We start from the raw sequence: 27,436 nt of genomic DNA, 5'->3' as shown, positions 1-27,436 counted from the left end.
TGAATATTTGAATTTTTGAATATTTGAATTTTTGAATATTTGAATATTTTAATATTTTAATATTTTAATATTTTAATATTTTAATATTTGAATATTTGAATATTTTAATATTTTAATATTTTAATATTTTAATATTTTAATATTTTAATATTTTAATATTTTAATATTTTAATATTTTAATATTTTAATTTTTTAATATTTTTATATTTTTTATTTTAATATTTTAATATTTTAATATTTTAATATTTCAATATTTTAATATTTTAATATTTTAATATTTTAATATTTTAATATTTTAATATTTTAATATTTTAATATTTTAATATTTTAATATTTTAATATTTGAATATTTGAATATTTGAATATTTGAATATTTGAATATTTTAATATTTTAATTGTTTAATATTTTAATATTTTAATATTTTAATCTTTTAATATCTTAATATTTTAATATTTTAATATTTTAATTTTTTAATATTTTAATATTTTAATATTTTAATATTTTTATATTTTAATATTTTTATATTTTAATATTTTTATATTTTAATATTTTAGTATTTTAATATTTCAATATCTTAATTTTTAAATTAGGTATTTTCCAAGAGATATGCAGGCAGAAGAAAAAAAAAGTTGAAATGATATTAATATTTTTATTTACCTAAAACACAACTTTTTCATAAATGTACTTACCTCAAATAAATATATAATGATTTGAATATTTTAACATTATAATTTTGTATTATATTATATAATATGTTAGTTCATTAATATTTTGATATTTATTTATTTTAAATATCTTTTATTATTTTAATATTTTTACAACTTCAACATTTTAATCTTTAAATATTTGGAATTGTAGAATATAAGATTTTTTGGAGTTTTATAATGTTTGGAATTAAAGATTTTTAAAATTTTCTCTCTCTCTCCCCTCTCTTTCTATTTTCTCGCTCTTCCTGTTCCCTACTATCTCTCTCTTCCCTTCCTCTCAATTCAACTTTTTCTCTTCCTCTCCTACCCTCTCTCCCTTTCTTTCTCTCTCATATTTTCTCACCTCTCTCTTTCCCGCTTTCTCTCTACTTCTCCTACTCTCTCTCCCTCTCCTACTATCTCTCTCCCTCTTCTACTATCTCTTCCTCTCCTACTATCTCTCTCTCTCCTACTCTCTCTCCAACTTAATCTCTTATCTCTCTCTTTCTTCATCTTTGCCCGTCTCACTCCCACTTTCTCTCTCTTACTTTCTATCTCTCTCTACCTCTACCCTCACCCTATCTCTCTCCCACATTTTCTTTCCCTCTTCCCCTCCAGCCTTCTCTCACAAACTCCCCCTTTCTCTACCTTTCCCACTTTCTCTCTCCCTTTCCCATTTTCGCTCTCTTTCACTCCCTCTTCTCTCCCACTTTTTCTCTCCCTCTCCTCTTCTCTCTCCCACTTTCTCTTTCTTTCTCTCTTTCTCTTCCTCTACCCCCACCCTCTCACTTTCAGTCTCTCATACACACACACACACACACACACACACACACACACACACACACACACACACACACACACACACACACACACACACACACACACACGCGTGCGAGCACACTCACACGAGCGCGCACACACACACAAACACTTTCACAAACGCATACATACACACACCCGCAACGTCCAACCAAATCACAAAAAGATAAAAATTGGTTCGTTTAACTAAAACTCGATACAGTTTTTCATTCACACAATCGCCACGCAAATATCCGTCCCGAGATCCGTCCTCCAGAGCACGAGAGGGAAGAGGCGGCTTTTTTAATTTCGCCGGGAGTTGAAGGTTCCGTCCTCCTCCTCCTCCTCCTCTTCCACAAGCACGCGAGCTACACTTCCTCTGACAAGGATGCTCCGGGTTCCGTTCTCCGTGCAGAACCGGAGAACCACTTTTCTTCCTGCACAAAACATACCTTGCCAAAGGTCCTAAGTTTTCAGCAGCACTGCGGAACACCAACTCACAGCCACGAAATTATTTTATTTTGACTTGTCAAAACGTGAATCCCAATTTTAGAACTAACAAAATACTAAAATTTAGGAATTTTTAAGAATTACTTCAGTGTTCTAAAAAAATCCTAAATTTTAGGAAGAAAAAAAATACTAATTTTTAGGTATAATTTGACAAGCTAGAACATAAGTTCAAAAAATACTAAAAAATAGGAATTTATACCTAATGTCCGTTTTGCGTGTAGCGCCGACGGTGTAATCGGCCGACTCCATCTCGACTGTCAACGCGAGCACAAAGCAAGGAGAAAATCAAAACAAAAAAGAAGGATTCTCCATTTCGAAGTTGAGAAATAGTTTTTTGTGTTCATAAGTTAGTGAAAATTGAGTGCATTTGGGGCTAAATTAACGTAAATTATAGCGTATCCCAAAAGGAAACCTGTAAGTAGGAAGAAATAACAATTAGTTTTAATTAAGAAAACTTTAACGGTGAAATACTTACCAGCTGCACACGTCGACTGAAGAACAGCAACGATTGTCGTACCGTCACATGGTGCTACCTCGGACGGCGATGATTATCTGTAAGTTTACCTGAAAAGAAGGAGAATAATTATTTAACAAGTGTAAAATAAAAACAGGAACGGAAAGGAAAGGAGAAGGAATCGAGGAGGTTCAAGGAAGGAGGAGTAACTCGCGAGGAGAAGACTATTTGAGTGAGTAGGAGAAAAGAAGTTGAATTATATACAGAAACTTACCTTTTTAATATAATTCCAGTTTTAAAGCTGCTGGAGACAGCTGCTACAAAAAATTTAGTTTTACTCTGGTTCATCCGAACAATGACAAAAATGACAAAAATGACAAAAACACCCTTACCAAAAATCATGATTTTTTGAGTTCCAAATCCCACTTTTCATACGATTTTTTGAGTTCAGGTACTACAACCATAAAAATGGTTATATGGGTTGAACTGAAAAAATCGTATGAAAAGTGAGATTTGGAACTCAAAAAGTCATGATTTTTGGTAAGGGTGAATGACAAAAATGACAAAAATGACAAAAATGACAAAAATGACAAAAATGACAAAAATGACAAAAATGACAAAAATGACAAAAATGACAAAAATGACAAAAATGACAAAAATGACAAAAATGACAAAATGACAAAAATGACAAAAATGACAAAAATGACAAAATGACAAAATGACAAAATGACAAAAATGACAAAATGACAAAATGACAAAATGACAAAAATGACAAAATGACAAAAATGACAAAATGACAAAAATGACAAAATGACAAAAATGACAAAAATGACAAAAATGACAAAATGACAAAATGACAAAAATGACAAAAATGACAAAAATGACAAAAATGACAAAAATGACAAAAATGACAAAAATGACAAAAATGACAAAAATGACAAAAATGACAAAAATGACAAAAATGACAAAAATGACAAAAATGACAAAATGACAAAAATGACAAAAATGACAAAATGACAAAAATGACAAAAATGACAAAAATGACAAAAATGACAAAATGACAAAAATGACAAAAATGACAAAAATGACAAAAATGACAAAAATGACAAAAATGACAAAAATGACAAAATGACAAAAATGACAAAATGACAAAAATGACAAAAATGACAAAAATGACAAAATGACAAAAATGACAAAAATGACAAAATGACAAAAATGACAAAATGACAAAAATGACAAAAATGACAAAAATGACAAAAATGACAAAAATGACAAAAATGACAAAAATGACAAAAATGACAAAAATGACAAAAATGACAAAAATGACAAAAATGACAAAAATGACAAGAATGACAAGAATGACAAAAATGACAAAAAATACAAAAATTACAAAAAATGACAAAAAATGAAAAAAATTACGAAAATTACAAAAATTACAAAAATTACATTTGCAGTCAAGAGATTATATTTAACCATAAAATTTTACGCCACAATTTTATTTTTATGTTATTTAGCATTCGTTCAGAACTGATTACAGTTTGTTTCACTTGTAATTTCATCGAATTTTCAAAGTGTATTTCTGAACATTTTGTTTAACGAAACTTTGTTCATCAATTATTTTTCGGATTTTCCCGAAAAACTCTGGACGTAATTTTAGAACAACCCCAATTCTCGCTTCTTAATGGACCAATTCCATTCGAGCAGTTTTTGAGATTTTTACAGTGTAGGGTATATGACCCTATTTTGGATCTAGTACCTTTTTTGGACCTATTTTCTTAAATTGAGTTAATTCAGGCTTTTGAAGTAGAATTGATCTAACGAACAGATAGTTTAAGCATGGTTATTTTCTAGCTCAACGCATCCAAAAATGGTAACATATTTGATTATTTTCGCTTTTTTAGCCACTTTTCCCAATGCCATCCTTATTCCCCATCATTTTCCTAGCATATCAATTAAGTCCAAAAATTTCAGCCTTGTTGCTTATCAGTTTTGGCTCGTGACAACTTGTACAACTTTCTGTTTTTCACTGGCGTCAAGCTAATTTCAGCCGATTTCCGAGCAATGTAAGTGTTGTTTGTTTAATACTTATATGTTATAAGTCACTAAACCGTTGAAATTACTGATCTATAGTTCAAAAAACACAACTGAAAAAATATTTTCAAATCGGCCGCGTTGGATCAGTTTTTGGAGCTACTTTTCCTTCAGTTCAAGACTATCACCAATACATGTATAACAAGGTGTAGCCAGTTTTGTTTATGAATTTATTTTGATATTTCATTGAAATTAAATGGCAAATTCTTACTTAATAATTCGGATTAGATTTTTCGACTGTGATTATTTTAAATAAAACTTAGCCTTGAAAAGCAAATGATAAACAGAAACAATGAAAAAATGTTTATTTACGTGATACTAATGCAATTTAATTATAGAGATAGGGATGATTTTTAGGACCGATTGCAAACTAGCTTAAAATTTAAACTTATGAATATATATTTTTCTCGCAACCTCATTTTTAACTGATTTAGCTGCACCTATTAATTATTGTTTGCTTAAAAAAATGCAATCTGGTTACCCTGTTGGAATTGAAGTGGAAACGACTGAAAAACCTAAAAGGCCTAGTTCTTTCGATCGTCAGCTGTCACCGCGACAGGCGCTGCCAACATTGCTTACGAGTGGTTTTTTAAAAGGTCGTATGAATTTATTAAAAAAAAATCACGTTTTAGTTTTAAAAAGGCGATAGTTGTAAACCAATCAATTTTTCGATCAGCTCTCGATCAATGAAGCACCGGTTTCTAGTGGTAGACATGACAGTTCTCCCATAAGGAATACATGTATGTATGTATGTATGTATGATCCCCATACCCGCAGGCAACTTGGTCCTGGAACACATGTGAGCGCTAGGTGAACAATTCGATCATCTTTTACTCCGTAGTCTGTACACCCACGTGCATAAGTTTTTTTGCACGAATTTTAATGCTACAAATACCAGCGCATAGATCAAAATGGTTTCCCGCTTCCCTCCCCAAGCGCCGGAAGTTTGTAGCGGGTGTAGGGACACTTTGCATAGACGCCCTTGTTCCCATCACGTCACTGAGGGTATGGAGCGACGAGAAATTAATAAGCATGCCCCCCAAGTCGAACCTTCATTAGAGAAGCAGGCAATCCACAACTCACAGCGAACGACTAAGGGAACACCCTACCGCGTATATAATAAGGTTGGCGTGGATGTCTTGAGTGATTTGAGCGAATGTAAGTGTATTAGCGAGAGAGTTTTTTGTTTTAGAAAAGGAACGGGCTCACCAAATAATGTAATCTTCAAGACCGGCTTCATTTGAGTTCCAGGAGTTTTCCGATTTGATAAACTTGCGACCGGATGAACTCCCTTCAACTTAAAACAGCCAATGACAACTTTCAGCTGGGATTGGCGACGTTGCCGATTGACTCCTCCGTTGTCCATGAAAGTGTACCGGATGAATTTGCTGCTGCTGGAAAATCTTGACTGATCTTGATCTTGTCTATGATGATTCTTCGCGTTGGAATCCGGAATGCAGCTCCGATATCTGCAACAGGCTCGGGCTCTACGTTATTTGGCCGTTTTGACACCAAACCCCTTTTCGAAATCCAGGTTGAGTTCCAATTGCTCCGCTGGATACCACTGCTGAACCGCTTGTCCTTGACCACCAAGTTTTCCACCGAATATTGCCAGGAAAGGGCAAAATTAAATATTTATTACATTTTTTGGATGCAAAATTGAAGAACCAAATTGACAGCGAAAAAAAATTCGAACCGCACACGCGCATGGATTACTTCGATCTTTTTTTTTTTTTTTTTTTTTTCACAGTTCTCCCATAAGGAATACATTGTAGAAAAAAGCAAAAACTGCTCGAATGGAAGTGCTCCATTTACGAATTATAAAACATAGAAATGCATTGAATTGTCATCTGCAAGCCTTTAAAATGTTCTAAGGTCTTATAAACTATTGTCTTTTATAAGTTTCGTTTTGTACCCTGAAGCGAGCCAAATTAGTTAGACCGTTCTTAAGAACAATGCGAAATGTATTGCTGCTTTGCATAGTAGGTCCAAATTAGGGCCATACACCCTATCATGTGTCATTTCTACCACTCGAATCTGGTGCTCCATTCAGCCAACTTTGATTTGTTCCGTGTCCCGTATGTTTTTTCGAGCTTCAATATTTTTTCCGCCCATAATTTTACAGGGAAGACATATCAATTTTAAAAGATTAAAATTGTTTCAATTTGGTTTTGGTGCTCTTAAGCCTTTTAATGTTTTTGAGATTTTTGAAAGTTTTCAAAACCTATTAGTTTATTGTCCAGAGAACAAGAAAATGGTTAAGTTTATGGTCAGAGGTAATCTGTTTATGAGAAAAAAGCAATAATTAGTGACAAGATCTATTCCAACTGAATTCTTTTTTTCATCGTGTCCTTGGGTGCATTAAGTGCAAATGTCCTCAAGATACACGTAACCCGTCGTCCTTCAAATCAATCCTCCAGAACGTTCGGCGACAGTTGGTTCCGGTTCCCAATACCGCTAAATTATAAATCTCTGCCCTGTGTGTCACCGTGAAGTGTTTGTTTTGCCAACCGAGGGTGCGCGAAATCTCAGTTCTTTCCGGAACCGTGAACGAAATGGAAGCCTCCGCTCGTAGCATGCTCTGGAGACGGTGCAAGTCGCGGGCCACGGCCTACTACCGTACGCTGACCAGGGACTTTAACTACTCGACGGACTTCTTTTTCGGGCAGGATTTCCTGATGGCGATCGCGGGTGCTCGACTGAACTCGACAAACGTTAGAATCAGACGCTGGTGGAACGCTTACCGGTTGGTGAGCTGCCTTCCAGTGCTGGTGGTTTTTTGGAACACTTTTGTGACGGTTCGCAATCACGAGAAGCTGGTAATTGTACTGAGCTGCGTGCAGGCAACGGTTGGAACGGGGATCACGATGCTGCGAATGATGATCATTCTCTGGCACTACGACTCGTTGATGGAGGTTCGGCGATACGTGAACCGGCGCAAGTTTGGGAAAAATCTCCAGCTCTCGCTTGGAATTCGCAGTGAAGCGTTTTATCACATACGAAAAATTGTTTTTATTTCAACAATGGTCATTCTGACCGTTATGACAAGTTTTCTGGCCGTTGACTTTTCCGATCATCATTATTTCAAAATTCCCTTTATTGAACAATTTGGCACAGTTGTACAAAAACTGTGCCAAAAAGCTCTTAATTTGGCATTCTACGGAGTAGGAGTCATGACCGTTTTCGTTTACCTGTTTCCCTACACGATCCTGAACGGAATGATGAGTGAGCTGAAAGTACTTGCCCAGGCATTTTCAGTCGTTTTCGACAACACCGAAATGCGGGTTCAACGTAAGCTTGAGCTGGAACCGGGCAACTCCCGACAGCAGGATTTTATGAGGAAGCACTACTTCTGGAAGGTCGTCCAGGAAGAGTTCGGTGACTGCGTGCAGCTGCACATCGAGTTCCTAGCATTGCTGAACCGAATTCGGCCGTTTTTGAATGCCACCTTCCTGATCGTGTACTACTCAACGGTGATGAGCCTGTCCAGTGGTGCCATCTACGTGTCTCAAATGGAAAACGTCACGATTTTTTCACTGAATACACTCTACTATTGCGTTTGGGTTGCTTTCGAGTGTGGAACCTTGACTAGAACGGTTAGCCTGCTGACGGAGTCGGTAAGTAACTATAAAAATAGAATCACTAAGAACAAATACAAATCTGAAATTATACAGCACGAATCCATCGGCTGGGAAGTGTACAACCTGGACTGGCCGGAGAAGCTCGAATGGGATGACCAGTTCCAGGAGGAGTACCGCTCCGTTCGGGCGACGATGCTGAACGTGATAATAGTGGCACAGCAACCGTTGGGTTTGAACTGCTACGGCTTCTTCGAGTTCACCCAGGATCGGTTCTACGAGCTGCTCAACATGGCCTACTCGGTTTACACGTTTTTCAGGGATTTCGTGTAAAAATGTTGATTTTTATTTTGATTGAAGATAGCTTACGATAGAAAATTTTAATAAATAATTGAAACAATAGTGCTGCTTAGATAAAACATTATTTCAAAATATTTAGAGATAAGCATAAATGGTTTCTATTTACTTTGATTCAGGATAAGAAAAAATGTATGTATTTATGTGTAAAAATGTACTCAAAAAAGTAAATGTTTGATCATGTGTAAAAATAATAAACATAAAAAGCACCCTAAAGTAGGGCCTTAGGCCGAAAAAAATTGTTGTCAATGCCAGTTATAAAATCATCACAAATCGTCCTTTTCGCATAGGGGAAATATGCCCTTTCTATCTTTGTCATATGAAGAGTTTGATGCTCGATTAAAGCTCCAAAAATACTATTTAGGCCGAGGGGCGCGAAACTGGCCTTAATATATTTAATTTGCGCATTTAATGTATTAAGGAATTAAATTCCTCTTGTCAACTAACATTTGACAGCGCCCAACCTGCTTTGTCGAAAACATTGATTTGTTTTGCGTCTCCTTCGCGCACCCTCCTGTCAAGTTTGTGTTGATTATTTGATCTTGGTCAAAAATTTGGCAAAGCTGATCAGTTTTTTTTTGTTTTCAATTTGTTTTTGCGAATGTTTCCGGAAGGAATCAGTAAATTTCTGTTGCTAGAAGCTGCAAAAGGTGATCCATCGTCCATTTCCGCATCTAGTTTTCATCGAAGATTTCGGATTCTCGGAAAACCGGCAGCTTATAACGATCATAAGGCCTTGACCGTATTCATCTGAACTTCCTGCTGGGCCTGTTCGCCGCAGTTGCGCATGTCTCCTTGCCGTTCCGTCGAAACCCGACATCGAGAAGGTCCTGAGCTCGGTCGGTATCGAGGCCGACTCAACCCGAGTCACCAAGGTGGTCAACGAGCTGAAGGGCAAGTCCGTCGTGAAACTGATCGCTAGTAGCGATTCGCTACCCGCCGCGAGAAGCTCTCCTGGATGCCGTCCGGTGGTGCTGCCCTGGCCGCTGCCGCCAAGGAGAAGAATAGAGCAAAAGAAGGAAAAGAGTTCGAATCCGAGGATGATGACGACATGGGATTCGGTCTCTTTGAATGAGGGATTTCTTCGTGGCAACATCGCCGGATGGCTGCTGCCGGTTGCTTTGGCGTTTTATCCACAAACAAAAATTGTGCATTTTTTGTAGTGCTTTTTTTATTCAGCTGCATGCAATTGTTTGATCTGAAACATCAAATAAAGAATCTTCTGCTTGTGTTTATGCTCCCCAATTTTAAGAAACCTTTGAGTCTCGCTTAGAGTTCAATTTTATTCGAGTTTCATTTTTCAACTATTTTTATTTTTTTAATCTCAACATCTCACGTTCCATTTCGACTGTGACCGCCACTAGAGTCTCAAGATAGCTAAGTTCATTTCCGCTGGAACTGTCCGGGTCGTCAGCTGGCAGAGGGGCCAGCACTAGTTGAACGATCTGTTGTGGCGCGTTTTTCTCGCAGCTCGGCCGTGAGGCTTCCCAGCCGTCATAAGGTTCAGAAGTCCCGCGGACCGTCCCACGGAAACGGGACAAGTTTCAACCGATAAGGTCGATGAAGATCAGGATGGCGATTGGTAACGTCGCGGAGGCGGTCTTTGCTCATCGAAACATGCGTGGAATCGTTCTTCTGATGTTGGTCGTTCACCTTGAAGAAGTCTGAAATAGGAATAAGGAGTTACCCCTGGAATTAGGAATCCTCCACTGAAAACTTACTCAAATGTCCTGCATGTTGTTGGCCTCATCCACAGAAACGTCTTCTGAATCGACCGCCGACCAGCGGGGGCGCCTTGGCTGAAGCTATTTACCGAGCAGCTGGAGTGGTCCCAGGAATCCCTTCTTCACCGTGTCCTCGGTCTCTTTTTCTTTTTGCGCGTTCTCCTGTAGGCACTTCTCTCTGACAACAAAAACAACAAAAACAAACGCTCGCAATGTCAAACTGGTTCAATGTGGTGTAAAAAGAGGTGGCGATGTTTTGATCGTAAACAACAATTAATTTTGCGTTAATTCGTTAATTTCTGCAGTTAATTAATTAAATTATTTAATTATTTTCGATTGTCACGCCCCTCGATTTAGGCTATAAACTTACCAGCAACAGCACCGCCTCAAGTTAGCATGCAAATTTATGCCATTGACTGACCAAAAAGATCATATTTAATTCACTTTCGATCACAATTTCTATTTTGCGAGACCATTTCTCATCATTTTGTTGGCACACACATCCACACGCAAGATGAGACCTGGCCTGCTCAACGAAAGTCGCCATCAATATCTTTTCACTTGCGCTAACGTTTTCCAAGCGCTAAAGATATAAAATTGCTTCCAACTACCGGCAACACGTTCTTTTGAACATTAGTTAGTCACTCACTTAAATAATAATCCCGAAACATGGAGATAATTAGCAAGCGCCATCAAAAAAAACAAACGCGCCAAGTGTTTTGACGTTTGACTTTTGACGACCCATTCCAATCTAAGGCTGAAGAAAACAGAGCGGGAAGCGAAGGCAAATGAAGAATAAAGGGTGGCCACCAACACCACCAGCAGCGCCTGTTGGAGTGAGCCAGTGATGCCAGGAAACTTTCTCTATAAATGCTACTTTTCGTGAGTTTTCGCTTAAAATTTCATCAATTTTGGCAGCACTAAGCAGACCCAAAACGGCGCTGGAAGAAAATAAAAACTCAGCTGACAAGAATACATTTTGGAAATATTTTGTTCAAATGCTTTTAAAAGGAATAGAATAACTTTTAGTTAAAGTGAAAATAAACAGAAATGTTCTTATAAAGTTTCTCTACTCGTTGATGTACTTGATTTTAGTAAATTTCAAGGACACTCCAGATTATCCAGTATCATTCAAACACGACCGCTTGCTAGGCTTAAAATGAGTATATTTCCCCTAGCAACCCTGGTGCCCGCTCTCTCAATCTCCAACATTCTTTTGTTTGGCGGCACCTATTTTTGGCATGCTGCGATTACGTTTGAAGTGTCAAACTCATGTTTTAAGTTTAAAGGGAGCGTTCTTTTATTACGTAACGCAGTAGGGGGGGAGGGGGGGTAGGAGGCCGTGTTACGCTACATACAAAATTTTTAAAATTTGTATGGAAATTTTGTTACGAGGGGGGGGAGGGGGTCTAAAAGTCCGATTTTTCGCGTTACGTAATAAAAGAACGCTCCCAAATGCTGCCCTTGCTAAACTGAAGCAATTCAAGCAAAACAATGTAAATAGGCTAAAGCTGAAATGTGTAAACAAACAGTCTGTCCTGCTTACGTCAGTGGATGTTTACATTTGGAACGAGCAGGAAAGACTCTTTGTTTACACTTCGGCATTGGCCCATTTACATTGCATTGCTTGAATTGTCGAACTTGTTGCTGTAGTGAGTAATTAACAGACACTTTAAAGAAGATTTTGCTGGAAGCTGACTTTAATTTAGTGGTCAATTGAGCACAGGCAAACCTGGTAACAAAATTGACGTTTTGGTGAGCCGTCCGGTGTGCGTCGTTAGAATTCAATCATGGTGGGGTATTTTAACCATTAGTGGACCCCCTAGTAGAACCGACGTGCATTTTTCACAATTTTTCAATATTTTAAGCACTTTTTCATAACCCTTTGTTCAAAACAATGAATTCTGAAGTCTTTTGAACTATTTTGACTATTTGTTTCATCAGTAATTTGTTTTTGAGCAGAAAAATAGCCATTTGAAAAAAAAAAAGTTTTTTTTGCCTGTTATGGACCCCCTTTTCCTATAGTGGACCCGGGTCCATAATCCGATTGTGGACCGGGTCCACTATAGGAAAACTGTTATTTTTATACCAAATTTAACCGATATTTGGTGTTTTGATGCATGGTAGAGGTCTTATGATACATATAATGAATAAAAGATGGATTTTCCATCATAAACAAATATGTTTTGTTAACTAATTTTGCTTAAAACAACAAAAAACCTAACAGACATTTAAAAACATTTTTTCCAAAAAAGATCAAAGAAAACGTTTCAAAAACAACTGTAAACATTAAAATGATTAACACAAATAATTTTGATGCACATTTTCCATATTAATTACATAAATAGTTGACTGAAACAAAACAATAGATTTGTTTACGATTGCTGATAAAACTATGCATGTTTATTTTCAAAAAATATTTTATTATTGATTTATACTTATAAAATAACATTTCAAACTTTAATTATGATGCTTCAGTTAAGTTAAATTAACTATAGTTCAAAGGGTCCACTATAGGAAAGGGGTCCACTAATGAATAACGTACCCTGGATAAAAATCGTCGCATTTTTTTTAGTTTCTGCTTATTACTGCTTGAAATTACCAGTATTCGTTCAGAAAATGTTTCAAATCAGTGTGCTTACTAAAGATGCTATCCTTGGTGATGAATTTGTAGTCGGAAAAACTATTTTGGAGCTGTAATTGAACGCCAAAGTGGTGATATGGCATCATTAGAGGCACACTGAAATTAGATGCTGTTCCCCTACATAGATTGAAGATGATGACAAGTAACTTATTTCAAACAGTTTTCGGATTGCCGTGAATTTAACGTGAAATAAAATTCCCTATATTTGACTCGCCCAATATCATTCCATGCGCCTTTCCCTGGGAGCGTTCTTTTATTACGTAACGCGAAAAATCGGACTTTTAGACCCCCCCCCCTCGTAACAAAATTTCCATACAAATTTCAAAAATTTTGTGTGGAGCGTAACACGGCCTCCGACCCCCCCTCCCCCTACTGCGTTACGTAATAAAAGAACGCTCCCCCTTGCCAAGCGCCGTTTTGGAGCGTCAAGCGTTTTCCCAATTTCTCGTGTCATGGCCTACTTGCAGGCGTTATCAACGGGCCGACCGCGTGATCGCGAAAGAAAACGCTTCGTTTGGAATTTAATTTTTATATTGATTTAGACGCATCTTCCTAAAAACTACCCTACTTTTCCCCGTTGACGACCTTCAGCTCCGTGGACGAGTGTGACCGTGCCACCGTGGCCTGGAGTTGGAGTTGCCGCGGGGGTGACAGCAGATAGGCGGATTTGCTGATGCCTTGCTGGTTCGATCGACACTGCTCGTCTTCCACGTGAAATTGCTGCAACTTTTCCACGAGGGAACCGTACTCGAAGGGCCGCTTTTCCAACAGGTTCTCACTGCTGTTGAAAGCGAGTCCTTCGGCGAGTTCCTTCGCGGAACAACCGGGCGTATCCAGAACCGGCACCATCTCGTTGAACCGCGACAGGTTGATCTCGAACCCTCGGCGTTGCTTGTTGTACAGCAGCACCGGTTCGAACCGGTAGCCCCACAGAATCTCATTCGCCAGGTAGCTGGACCGGGCCTGGGTGCTCTGGCCGGTGGACTCGATGGTGCCCTCGAGGATGACCACGATCTCGAACCGTTCCTGGGTCAAATCCAACGCGCCCATGTTCCACAGCGGCGAGTCCGCCGTAATCCGGTGCACCACCGTCTGTGACCAGATGAAGAACAAGTCCGACCCGCACCCGTCCGCGGTCAGTTCCAGCTCCGTCTGGTACTGGGGCATCGATTCGCCCTCGCGGGTCACCCGCGGCCGGAGCAGCTGGGCCCGGATGTTGGCACCGATGATGTGACTCTTGCGCATGTCGCCGACGCGGAACATCAGGCACAGGTCGCCGTCCCGGAGGCAGATCGCGGCGTGCTTCGAGAAGAGGAGAGTCTGCGAGCGGCTCTTGGAGCGGGTCATTTTGGCGAAGATTATTCCGGCGAGCAGCGCTTGGATCATGACGCCGTGAACCGACTGGAGGGACATGACGAAGATGGCCTCCGGACATTCCTCGTTGGTGGCTCGACTGCCGTAGCCGATGGTGTGCTGGGTTTCGAGCGAGAACAGGAAGCACGAGGTGTACGAGTAGATGCTGGAGATGCACGGCGTCCAGTTGGATTGGTCTGTGGGAAGTGGTGGAATTATTAGCTTTAAAACTGTAATGCATTCCATTTTTTTTTTGCATTATTGATAAATCTTTTTACAATTTTCTTGGACCTAGAAAAACGGACATTACTTAAGCATTTCTAATAGAATTTCGGAAAGGATTTTTTATATATATTTTAATTTAGCTAAAATGTTGTAGGTGCCTTTCCTACAACCAAAAAAGTCATTTTGGGTTATTGGTGTTGGAATTCCCGGGACAAAAACCCCGGGATTTTCTCTAATCCGGGTATTCCCGAATCGCGGGTTTTTTTTTATTGTTTTGTTCCGGGAATTTCCGAAATTGTAAAAAAAACATTTTTGGTCTGGAAGCCAAGATTTGGTCATGGAAGATATGTATACGTGAAGGTGGGTCTTGGAGGTTTGATGGCAAAGTAAATTTTTTATTATTTTTTGATTATTAATGTCAAATATTATGAATCGAATTGGATCAAAAAATATGATTCATTAAAAATCCAAAGCACAACTAAGATCAAAAAACAACAATTTTAAGTGTTTTAAACTAACTAAAAACTGCTGTTCTTGTTTAGGTTGATGTTCTTCTTTTTAATTGAAGATTACCATCAATTATAGAGCGAATTTTATGATTTTAAGTTTGAAAAACATAACAAATTTAATGAAAACGTAGATTTTATGACTGTTTCAAAACTTTCCCGGGATCCCGGGAATTCCCGGGATTTAAAAAATATATTTCCCTTTTCCCGGGAAATTTGGACGCCCTAGTTCGCCCATGCAAGGCTCTGTACAAAAATGATTCGTTAACATTCATTATTTGAAAATATGTAACTTTGAGAAGAATTTTATGAGCGATTTGGTGTCTTCGGCAACGTTGTAGGTATTGAATTAGTTAAAAAAATAAGTGAAATTTTCAAAAAACAAATTGAAGTTTCCGCCTTGTGATACCTGATTTGGTTTAAGAATTGAAATGTTTAGAGCGTCCAATTTCCCGGGGATACTAAATTCCCGGGAAACGGGACATTTTCAACAAATTTCCCCGGGAAATCCCGGGAAATCCCGGGAATTCCCGGAAAATTTTCCATTTAACGAAAATTATTTTGATCCTGTTTCTGATCAATCTTATGTAACAAAATTGTATAGAACAGCAACTATAATGGTCATAATGAGTGTGAAGATCAATTAATGGCTTGACTACTAGTAAAAAATCACTTTGAGAAAATATCTAAACTTTCTAATTTTTATGCCGTCTTTCTTTTTTTTCAAATCAATGCTTAAAATTGCTTTTAAATTTTTCTCAGTGACCATAAAGTTAAGATGAAAAAAAAATCATGCAGAAATTTTGTTTGTCATGGCAAATAACTTTTCTCAGAACAAGTATTTTCAACTTGTGAATAAATAATTCATCATTGAATTAACCTTAAAAATCTTATTTTAAGCACTTTTTAACTTGAAACACTATTTCATGAAATCAAAACTCAAAGTTTTCAAATATTTGGAGCGTATTTTTGAAATATAGTTCCATTCTTTGGGTTAATTTAGTATGTTACGAAGTTGTTTTTTAATGGTTTTTCATGGTTTTATGATATGATTTTGTTTATATAGTATTCAGCCTAATAAATTAACAAGATTAAAATAAGTTTGAGTATTTAAAAGTGGATGAAATTAAATTATTTTTTTTTCTTATTTAACTCAATTGTTTCAAATGATATTACAAAAAAACGTTTAAAAAGGTTGTCAAAAATAATATAGTTTATATTCATTCCATAACAGCGTAATTTTTGTTGTCAAACATATAAGCAAACAATATTCCTAGTAGGGGAAATTCTCGTATGTTTTGCAGGTTAAGCACTCGCTCCTAACTCCATCCAATTTGCTGATTTACACTATTTAAACAACTAATTTTGCAAAACTATTGATTGAAACTTGCTTGCTCACTTCTTATTGAGCTATTTGTCACTCGATTTCAGTTGAAAACGCTTTTAATTAGCATTAATTGAAAGTCAAAGTTCTGACCTGCCAACATTAGAGGCACGCTGGAATTAGATGCTGTTCCCCTAGTTAATGCTTCAGAAATAAATATCATATGAATTAAGCCTTGACATGAAATTTACAGACAAGCTGATTAGTTTAATATGAACAGTAGATGGGTAATTCTCCGCCAACTCACACAGCAGTTGCCCCGACCCCTCTTCGATTTGCGTGAAACTTTGTCCTAAGGGGTAACTTTTGTCCCTGATCACGAATCCGAGGTCCGTTTTTTGATATCTCGTGACGGAGGGGCGGTACGACCCCTTCCATTTTTGAACATGTGAAAAAAGAGGTGTTTTTCAATAATTTGCAGCCTGAAACGGTGATGAGATAGAAATTTGGTGTCAAAGGGACTTTTATGTAAAATTAGACGCCCGATTTGATGGCGTACTCAGAATTCCGAAAAAAACGTATTTTTCATCGAAAAAAACACTAAAAAAGTTTTAAAAATTCTCCCATTTTCCGTTACTCGACTGTAAAAAATTTTGGAACATGTCATTTTATGGGAAATTTAATGTACTTTTCGAATCTACATTGTCCCAGAAGGGTCATTTTTTCATTTAGAACAAAATTTTTCATTTTAAAATTTCGTGTTTTTTCTAACTTTGCAGGGTTATTTTTTAGAGTGTAACAATGTTCTACAAAGTTGTAGAGCAGACAATTACAAAAATTTTGATATATAGACATAAGGGGTTTGCTAATAAACATCACGAGTTATCGCGATTCTACGAAAAAAAGTTTTGAAAAAGTTGGTCGTCATCGATCATGGCCGTTCATGGTCACCCGCGACAGACACGGACGACGAAACAAAGAGAAACGCAAAAAGTAACTTTTTCAAAACTTTTTTTCGTATAATCGCGATAACTCGTGATGTTTACTAGCAAACCCCTTATGTCTATATATCAAAATTTTTGTAATTGTCTGCTCTACAACTTTGTAGAACATTGTTACACTCTAAAAAATAACCCTGCAAAGTTAGAAAAAACACGAAATTTTAAAATGAAAAATTTTGTTCTAAATGAAAAATGACCCTTCTGGGACAATGTAGATTCGAAAAGTACATTAAATTTCCCATAAAATGACATGTTCCAAAATTTTTACAGTCGAGTAACGGAAAATGGGAGAATTTTAAAACTTTTTAGTGTTTTTGATGAAAATACGTTTTTCGGAATTCTGAGTACGCCATCAAATCGGGCGTCTAATTTTACATAAAAGTCCCTTTGACACCAAATTTCTATCTCATCACCGTTTCAGGCTGCAAATTATTGAAAAACACCTCATTTTTCGCATGTTCAAAAATGGAAGGGTCGTACCGCCCTCCGTCACGAGATATCAAAAAACGGACCTCGGTTTCGTGATCAGGGACAAAAGTTACCCCTTAGGACAAAGTTTCACGCAAATCGAAGAGGGGTCGGGGCAACTTTTCCCGATTTCGTGTGAGTTGGTAGAGAATTACCCAGATTGAAATAAAATCAAATCAGATTCTCCAATTATTATTTTTTGTATTATTTTAAAACATTTGTTCCAAAAAGGTAGGAAAATGTATACTTCTGATTGTATTTCGGGAATTCCCAGAAAATTCACAAATTTCCCGGGAAACGGGAAATATTTTTTTCCGGGAAATCTCGGGAATTTTTTTCCCGGGACGGGAAATTGGACGCTCTAGTTTACAAAAACCAAATCATTGAAAACTAAATTTTAGTCGAGCTTTTAACTATCTTCATCAATTCCTCCGTGACCTTGTAAGAACTCAAGTTTAAGGTATGACAAACTTTTGCCAATGTTTATCTAGCGGCGATTGATGATTTGAGCCATGAAATAACTAATAAATACTCCAAATGTATGAGCTATCAGCCAAAACATGATGTTTCTATTGCTGGAGAATGGGTCAAAATCAAATTTGCTATGGAAAGTAAGGCTTTCCAGGCCCAGTGAAAAAAATATAATTTAACACAAAAATGACGAACTCCTCGTCACAGTGTCCTGATGCAAACAATGATCGAGCTGTAGCTGTCACAACCCTGCGAAGTATGTTGGCTGACATATCGGACAGTCAATCAAAAAACCCAGCTAGAAGTCGCCTGACAAAAAACTGTTGTTAGAAAGAGATAGGAAACCTGATGCAAACAAACGTCCAGCTGTCATGTAAACATACTTTGAATGTGTTGGTAAATTTCTGACTAGAAAGCCTTGTACTCTACAAAAGTTTGGATAAAGTGTAGCCAATAAATTTTTGATTGTAACATTAAAAAAACAAACAGATTTATTCCCTGAATATTTAGGGCTAAACATATATTTTTCGCAAAGTTCAATTACACATTTTTTGTAAATTGTTTTTCGATTGCAAATTTTTAATATTAGATGTTTGATGTTAGAAAAAATGGTTTTAAATTTCTATTTCAACCATCGCAGCTGCGACATTTGCATTGTTTTGTTCCGTGAGCAACTCTCTAAGAAATTAGCCTACTATTTAATTTTTTTGATGAAATCTTTCTGAAATCCTTCGAAGGAATTTTCAGATTGATTTGGTGTCTTCGGGAAAGTTTTAGGCATGGACCACACCGAAAAATAAATGAGTCACGGATTTTTATCTTTGAAAAAAAAAAAACTATTTTATTATTGTTATGTTTTGATTTTAATTCTAAATTCAGTAAGATAGGCAAAAAGGTATAACAATTTATTTGACTTAATTTTTCAATTTAAATTTAAAAAAATAAAAACGATTAAAAATTAAATTACAGGCCACGGTTTCAACATTTCAGTGAAAAAAGTGTTTTAAAATGCATTACACACCTATTTAGTTGTATTGAAATCAATTTTTTCCAAAACTTCTAAGTATAGACGAAAATATTATTTTTTTGTGAGAAAAAAAAGTTTTGCTGTGCTGAACATTGCAATTTCATAAAGTTCAAAATAGATTTAGATTGTTTTGAGTTGATTAGACTCCTATTTCCATCGAAAGATTCCAGTTTTATGGAAAAAAAAATATTTTTGAAGGGGAAGGAGGCCAAAATTCATTTTATTTGTATTTTTTTATCAGGCTCAAACTTTGTGGGGGACTTTCCTATGACCAAAGAAGCTATTTTGTGTCATTGGTTCACCCATACAAGTCTCGATACAATTTTGGCAGCTGTCCATACAGAAATGGTAGGTAAATATTCAAACAGTTGTAACTTTTGAGTGAATTTTCTGATGTCTTCGGCAAAATTGTTGAGGATTATTGAGAAAAAATAGGTACGTGGAATTTTTTTTTGCTGAGTTTTTAACCATCATTTAAAAAAAAAAAACTTTTTCTCAAAATACGTATTTTTTTAAATTTCGAGATTTTTTGATATGTTTAAGAGGAAAAAAATCCGCAACTTTTAAGCCATAGAAAAACAGAGTCGAAAAATCTGCCGCTGAGTTATAATTTTTTGAAAAATAGTGATTTTTGGTAAAAAAAACCGAAATTTTATGCCAAAATAATTTGACCTAAATCTTTTATGTAAAACTGAATTTGCAATCAAAATTACTTTACCGACTTTTTTGGTAAAGAGCTATGAGAGTTGTTGTCGGAGTGCTAGTTGGTGTTTGGTGGAGCTGGATACCAAATCTCCAAAATCCAGATAGGGGAATATACCCATTTTAAGCCTAATAAGCGGTCGTGTTTGTATGATGCTGGATAATCTGGAGTGTTCCTTTAAATTTACTTAAACCAAGTACTTCAACGAGTAGAGAAAATTGTTGTGAACATTTCTATTTATTTTCACTTTTATTAAAAGTTATGCTATTCCTTTTACAAGCGCTTCAAAAAAAATATTTCCCAAATGCATTCTAATCAGTCGAGTGCATTGGGCCACGCCCATTATCCTATTTCAGCTTAGTTCTTTTCTCTTTCAGCGCTCTGCTTAGTGCTGCCAAAATTGATGCAATTTTAAGCGAACACTCACGAAAGGTAGCATTTATAGAGAAAGTTTCTTTGTTCTTTATTTGCCTTTGCTTCTCGCTCGTTTTTCTTCAGCCTTCGATTGGAATGGGTCGTCAAAAGTCAAACGTCAAAACACTTGGCGCGTTTGTTTTTTTGATGGCGCTTGCTAATTATTGGCATTTTTCGGGATTATTATTCAAGTGAGTGACTAACTAATGTTCAAAAGAACGTGTTGCCGGTAGTTGAAAGCGATTTTATATCTTAAGCGCTTTGAAAACGTTAGCGCAAGTGAAAAGATATTGATGGCGACTTTCGTTGAGCAGGTCAGGTCTCATCTTGCGTGTGGATGTGTGTGCCACCAAAATGATGAGAAATGGACTCGCAAAATAGAAATTGTGATCAAAAGTTCATTAAATTTGATCTTTTTGGCCAGTAAATGGCATAAATTTGCGTGCTTACTCGTGGCGGTGCTGTTGCTGGTAAGTTTATAGCCTAAAAAGTATTTTTGGAGCTTTAATCGAGCATCAAACTCTCCATATGACGAAGATAGGTGTTTGATTAGAAAGGGTTTATTTCCCCTAGTTGATCAGCTATCAAAGATATTGTTTTTACTATAGACTGCAGTGGACACAAAATGTAAATTTTTGAGTCAAGAAATATTCTGGCCTGAAACTGGCCCAGATATGACATTTTTAGAGAAACCCATTAAAAATAAATAAATTGACCAATTTCGGGTAGCATTGCTCATTTAATGAAACAAAATCCACAAATTAGTATCGAAAAAAAATCAAATGAGTTAATCATTGATACAATTGCACTGTTCGGAAGGCTCTCCCTAGTCTAGCGTTAGCATCTCATTCAATTAGACCTCTATCGTAGAATGTCTAATCCCTTGAGCAAATATTATGATTGCATTCGAGCGTGCGAACCAACTAATTGATTCCGCAAGCGCCACAACCGCGTTCATCACGTACAACAAGAGGGTCCGCACTCCTAACCTAGCCCCAACCCAAACCCACCTTGCTTGTCCGGCAGATGGTCCTCCTCCAGGTCGCCGTGGGCGTAGCTGATGAACCAGTACAGCAGGGCAAAGAACAGCCAGGAGCCGACAAAGCCCAGCGCGAAAACCATCAACGTCCAGCGCCACCGGGCGTCCACCAGCGTGGTGAACATGTCCTGCAGGAAGCGCAACCGCTTGCCGGAACCGGCCTTGATGGGGGCGATGTTGCAGTGGCCGTTCTTGGTGACGGCCCGCCGGTGGACGCGGTGGGCGAACACGCTGGGCCGGTACGCACCGAGTCTGAAAGGGGGTGGGAGGGGAGAGAGTTTGATTAAATTTTGTCCGATTTGGGTGGAAATCGTAGTAGGCAGCTACTTTACAGAACAAATGGTGTCCCGAGCAGACGGAAATAACTTGGGAATAACATTTTTTATATTTGAAAATACTAGGCCAATCACATTTTATGTTATTTATAGCAAGATTTGTTATTCGTCGTTATGACGTTATTTTTATTATTTTTTGTTATTTTAACAACTAATCCAATCATCCCAATAACAGTTGGAGTTATTCTTCCGTAATAAAAAATGTTATTCCAAACATGTTTTGGCATTTAACCAATATCAGACCAATAACAAATTATGTTATGATAACATTAACTGTTATTAAACCCTTATGCAAAAATAGATTTTTCAAGAAGATTCCATAACACTTTTTGTTATTTTAACAGGATTTGTTATTGAAATGGCATGAATTTTGTTATTACCGTCTGCCCGGGGTTTCAAAAGGTGGGAATTGATATAATTAATTAAATTAGCTATTTGAGCATATCTTTCGAATTAAAGTTTATCTGTTTTGCCAAAAAAATCAAATTTCAAGTCTTATTATCAAAAAGAAAAATGAAGCAAAATGTGTCACAAAATGCTTTCAACATCATTAGAGTTACATATTTTCAAAATATCAATTTATTAATGTTTTTTTTTGTTCCTTAGTTTTTTTCCTCCTGAGCAATTCTCTTCAAAAACTGGAAATTAATTTAATTTGTGTTTTTTTTTTATTTAGCTCAAACTTTGTGAGGGCCTTCCTTATGACCAAAGAAACTATGGTGTGTCATTGGTTCATCCATACAAGTCTCTATACAATTTTGGCAGCTGTTCATACAAAAATGGTACATAGATATTCAAACAACTGTAATTTTTGAGTGAATGCCGCCGAGTTATGATTTTTTGAAGAAATTTCAGAAATTGTGATTTTTGGAATAAACCGAAATTTCATACATAATTTTTTTGACCTGCGATTTTTTATGTAAAATAGAATTTTTAATCCAAAAGTTCTTAAATTTTTTTTGATGAAGATCGATTTTTGAAAATAGTCACCATGAGTGACCATTTCTGATTTTGAACTTCAAAAACTTGCTATGAAATTAACTAAGAGAGATTGAAGAATGGACCTCTGGTTGCTGAGATATAGTGGCTTAAAGAAAAAGAAACAGGAAAATTCATGTTTTTTTTAGTCCCACCCAAACAACCTACCATTTTCTAATGTCGATACCTCAACAATAAATGGTCCGATTTTCAATGTTGAAATATGAAACATTCGAGAATTTGGGTACTAAAGCCCTATGTAAATTTTTATATACAACGGTAAAAAACACGATTAAAAACCATTTCTGTTCACTTTTTTCCATTTGAATGCAAATTTTTTTTTTGACAAGACAACATTTTTTTGATGGATCAACTATGGTCCCCTTGGATCGAGCTGTCAAGTAGGAGCTTTTCTGTCAAGGAGGACCGCGAGGTTAATTTTTCAAAATTGATTTAAAAATGCATTTTAAACTCTATGTGGTCGTATAAAGGGTCATTGTACTCACAAAAATAAGCTTTATCGCTGTAAACAATAATATCAGAAATCCAAGCTTCATTTTAGGACCCAATTTTCCGAAAACAATATTTTTAACTTTTTTTAATCAATCAAACATTTCGAAAGGACAAACATTTTATATTACACTCTATTGAAATGTTAGTCTTGATTAAAAAAAGTTAAAAATGGGTCATTCCAGGCCAACTGAGTACACTTTTGGACTCGACCTTCACCGATTTGGACCAAACGTGGAGGGGACGTTCATCTATCGATAGTTAACAGAAATCCCAAGTTTTGTGCTGATCGGACCAGCCCTCTATTTTATGAACCGCCCTCTTTTTTGACGATTTTCTAAAAAACTTTTTTTTCTTTTGATCATAACTTTGTAACTATTTGAGCAAAAGATTTTCTACAGGATGCATTTTATAGAAAATTGTCCAAAGAATTCGATGAAAATAAAATTTAAACCCTTAAATGCCCACTAATATTATATTTGAATGTTTTAAGTATTAAAAATCAGTGTTGACCAATTCCTTATGTTTTTATTTGTTTTATTTTATCACCATCGTGTTCTCCAGACAATTTTACATAATAATCAATGTAGACCTCAAACTAAAATGAACTATTGGCGAGATACAGCGATTTTACTGAAAAAGTTTGATTTTGCGCTGCACTCTGTCCTATGAATTCAAATCCGAAAAAAGTTTCTCACATATAAAAACCGTCTACATTGATTATTATGTAAAATTGTCCGGGGAACACGATAAAATAAATCAAATAAAAATATAAGGAATAAGTCAAAACTGAATTTTAATACTTAAAACGTTAAAATATAATATTAGTGGGCATTTAAGGGTTAAAATTTTATTTTATCGAATACCTAGGACAATTTTCTATAAAATGCAACCTGTAGAAAATCTTTTGCTCAAATTGTTGCAATGTCTCTTGAAAAAAAAAAATACTAAAAATTATTGATAATGCAACATGGGTATCAAATGATCGGGATTTTTCATACATTCCAAATGTAATAAAAAAATGAAAATACTAAAAATCACAAAACTACGTATTTTTGAAAAAATACTCAAAGTTTCAGTTTTTCTCATTATGCATATCAAACGATCGGGATTTTTTCATACATTTCGGAAGTTGTAACACATTTTTTTGAAAATACTAATCACTTGATCGAGATATTTTAATGAATTTCAAAAGCTATAACAAAACAACGTATTTACAAAAAAAATCAACGTTTCAAAGTTCATAACATTTGAAATGTTTCATAAATTCTAATCATTTGTTACCCAACTGAAATTTGGAGTGTTTTTTTGAAAATACGTAGTTTTGTGATTTTTTTTAGTATTTTCAAAAAAAGTTGTTATTACGTTCAAATGTATGAAAAAATAAGATCATTCAATACCCATATTGTACAAATACTGAAATTTGGAGTATTTTTGATATCAATATTGCGATTTCGTCGATTTCCCGTTTTCGCGCGCGGTGCGTCGAAAAACACGGTTTTAATTTTCAAAAAAATCATGCCTCGGGATCCTGTTAATGAACCTTGCCCATTTTTTTAAAATGTTTTGAAAAATTATCCAAGGAATCCGTTTAAAAAAAATTCAGATATAGGCTTTTTGGTCCAGACACCGTAGAAATGGCATTTAATGTTTTCATAAGACTTTTGCAAATGTTAGACTAGATTTTTGAAACTCCAAATTATGTTTTCTCGTAAGCAAAACTTATCATCTTTCATTTGAGCCCGACAGCTCGATACTTTTCTTGAGATTTACTTCCAAAAGATGTTATATTCAACTGGTAGCAAATCGTGGTTCAAAACTGCATAATATTATTTTTCATTTACATAAGTTTCATTTATTTATATTATGGAGATTGTTTCAGCATGTGTCAAGTTTGATTAATTAAAAAAATAACGGGCTTAGTTATTTTAAGTTGCAAATTGAATGTTGCTTTGTTATTTTTTTTTTATTTTTTTCAATGTTTATTCAAAATTAGCCCGAAAAATCAGTTTTTTCCAAAAAACTCAATAACTTTGATAATCACATTTAGCATGTGTGCGTTCGTTAAAATTATTTTCAGAATTTTAATGTTTGTACTTTTTAATCTGACTGAAAGTTTTTTGATGCCTTCGTTATGTCCAAAGAAGCCATTTTGAATCAATAGTTTGTCCGTATAATTTTCCATACAAATTCGGCAGCTGCCCGTACAAAAATGATGAATGAAAATTTAAAAATCTGTAACTTTTGAGGGATTTTTTCATCGATTTGGTGTCTTCGGCAAAGTTGTAGGTATGGATACGGACTACACTGGAAAAAAATGATGCACGGTAAAAAAATGGTGATTTTTTATCAAACTATTTGTCACTAAAACTTGATTTGAAAAGAAACTCTATTTTTTTCATTTTCTGATATGTTTTAGAGGACATCAAATGCCTACTTTTCAGAAATGTCCAGGTTAAAATTTTAAATAAGACTAACAATTCAAAAAGGTCATACATTCAATATTACGCTCTTTGAAAATGTTAGTCTTGGTTTAAAAATTTTGAAATTTTTTTTTCGAGAAGATTGCTAAATTTTACGAATGTTTCATATTTTAACATTGAAAATCGGACCATTAGTTGCTGAGATATTGAAATGCAGTTTATTTTATTCAATTGTTAAACTTATTCATTTTTTGTTTTTTTTTGAACCCCCTGCTCCCACCCCCCTGCTCACGACTTTGCCTGAGTCGAGAGACATAAACTTAAAAAAAATATTGGCAACGGCCTGAATAATTACAAAAAAATGAGAACTTTTCCCATTTGGATTACTTTTGTTCTTTTGCCATTTTTCGTTAGTTGCCCATTCGACCTTTTGTCATACAACATTTAATTTTTTCAGTTACTTTTTATTAATTCAATGCAAGTTTTTATCTTTTAGGCTACAACAAAAATGCTTTTAGACATAGTTCGGAACACAGTAAATTTCAATGTTTCATTAAAACTATTTTCAACATTACATCTTGTCAATAAACGTAACTCCTTCACCAAATTGTATTCACTCAATCAACTGTGAAACAAATAAGCTTTTGTGCTGAGTGCCACTTCAATCTAAATTGTGTTTATCAACATTTCTCAACAATGTTGCCTCAGCTTGTTCAGAAAATGTAGCTGATATCTGGTTTTGGCGCTTAAAACATTAAAGCTGAATTATTTTTTTTTTTGTAAAAGTTTTTCAACAAACTTTTGTTACGATAACAACCGGCTTAAACCACCTAAATCCCGTGAAAGCAGTGCGACGTGACGCGCCCGTAACCGTGACCGTACTCCGTCGTCATCCGTGTGGGCCATAAATCAAGCTTACAGCAGACTTAACACCGCTAAGTACCTTCTGCTGGGTGACCGTGGCGTACTGGAACCCGGCCCGAAGCTCACCGGGGACAGCTTGTCGGACCGGGCCGTCCCGAGCAGCTGCAGCTGGTCCTCGGGTGGACAACCGTCCGTCGGGGTCGTTCCGTTGGCCGACTCGACGTCGATTTTGGGAAGCACCAAGTTCCGGCACTTGTTCGTGTACATTTTTGTTCTGGGTTACGCGGGAGAAAGTGAGATTCTGAAGAACCGCGCGCGCGCAACTCTCGAGTGGAACTGACAATAGCAAGCCCGTCGTAGCAGGCCGCGGGATATCCTCTCTGTTGATCGTTCTCGTTGAGCGGTCAGTTTGTGAATGAATAACTGGCGGATGTTGTTATTTTTCAAAAACTGAAATTTTCTTTTTTTTCTGATTAAATTAACGAGTAGGACAACAATGCGTTCACGGATAGTGCAAGCAACTTAGGCGACTGTAGTAGGCGGCGCATCATCACCATCATCGCTCATCGCCATGTGTCTGCCCGGCTATAGTGTGCCATGGGATTAAGCACGGTAAATAAACACCATTCAACTGTCTAGATTAGGCCTAAATCTCGCGTCACAAAGCTTTTCGTTTCATGTGAGATGTGTGATGCGAGCGTTCCGTTTTGGGATTTTGGAGCCGTGGACCATGCACTTTGGAGAACGAAAATTTCAAGTTCAGCTGCAAAGATTTTAGTTTTAATTAGCGGGACCAAGAATTCCCGTTGAGACGGTTGAAATCTCGTCCCTTTGCTGTGTCCAATTAGGGCACGCCTCAAGAGTCATTGTTGAATCTTTCTTTCATTTTTATTAATTAAAACCGTATCAATTAAAATTTAACTTGATGTTTGCTCGGCACGGAATTCAAACG

At 36.2% G+C, this 27,436-nt stretch overlaps 3 protein-coding genes and 1 long non-coding RNA gene across 4 annotated transcripts; 2 read left to right on the top strand and 2 right to left on the bottom strand.

Annotated features, from left to right (window-relative positions):
• Nucleotides 1-2,364: 2,364 nt before the first annotated feature.
• LOC119770445 lies at nt 2,365-2,792 on the bottom strand. Its single transcript, XR_005278825.1, has 3 exons — nt 2,724-2,792; nt 2,471-2,559; nt 2,365-2,407 (listed from the first exon to the last, which is right to left on the bottom strand). It is a non-coding gene; the product is annotated as an uncharacterized LOC119770445 (long non-coding RNA).
• A 3,561-nt stretch (nt 2,793-6,353) lies between these two features.
• Nucleotides 6,354-8,677, top strand: LOC6051012. Its single transcript, XM_038263522.1, has 2 exons — nt 6,354-8,157; nt 8,215-8,677. Exons 1-2 carry the CDS (start codon nt 7,096-7,098, stop codon nt 8,449-8,451), a joined length of 1,299 nt encoding a protein of 432 aa, XP_038119450.1. The 5' UTR covers nt 6,354-7,095; the 3' UTR covers nt 8,452-8,677.
• A 538-nt stretch (nt 8,678-9,215) lies between these two features.
• On the top strand, nt 9,216-10,497 carry LOC119768643 (60S acidic ribosomal protein P2-alpha-like; the record flags this gene model as incomplete). The annotated part of the gene is given in 2 exon segments (XM_038258958.1): nt 9,216-9,413; nt 9,416-10,497. Coding segments are annotated over 2 exon segments (333 nt in total), but the record flags the coding sequence as incomplete, so codon positions are not given.
• A 2,868-nt stretch (nt 10,498-13,365) lies between these two features.
• On the bottom strand, nt 13,366-26,800 carry LOC6051010 (ATP-sensitive inward rectifier potassium channel 12). The gene is made up of 3 exons (XM_038265593.1): nt 26,564-26,800; nt 21,346-21,626; nt 13,366-14,393 (listed from the first exon to the last, which is right to left on the bottom strand). The coding sequence occupies exons 1-3, from the start codon at nt 26,749-26,751 to the stop codon at nt 13,408-13,410; spliced, it is 1,455 nt and encodes a 484-aa protein (XP_038121521.1). The 5' UTR covers nt 26,752-26,800; the 3' UTR covers nt 13,366-13,407.
• Between the last annotated feature and the right edge of the window lie 636 nt (nt 26,801-27,436).

This window comes from Culex quinquefasciatus, chromosome 3 (genome assembly GCF_015732765.1).
Source record: "Culex quinquefasciatus strain JHB chromosome 3, VPISU_Cqui_1.0_pri_paternal, whole genome shotgun sequence".
In the NCBI taxonomy this organism is placed as follows: Eukaryota; Metazoa; Arthropoda; class Insecta; order Diptera; family Culicidae; genus Culex; species Culex quinquefasciatus.
This window is presented reverse-complemented; position numbering and strand designations above follow the sequence as displayed.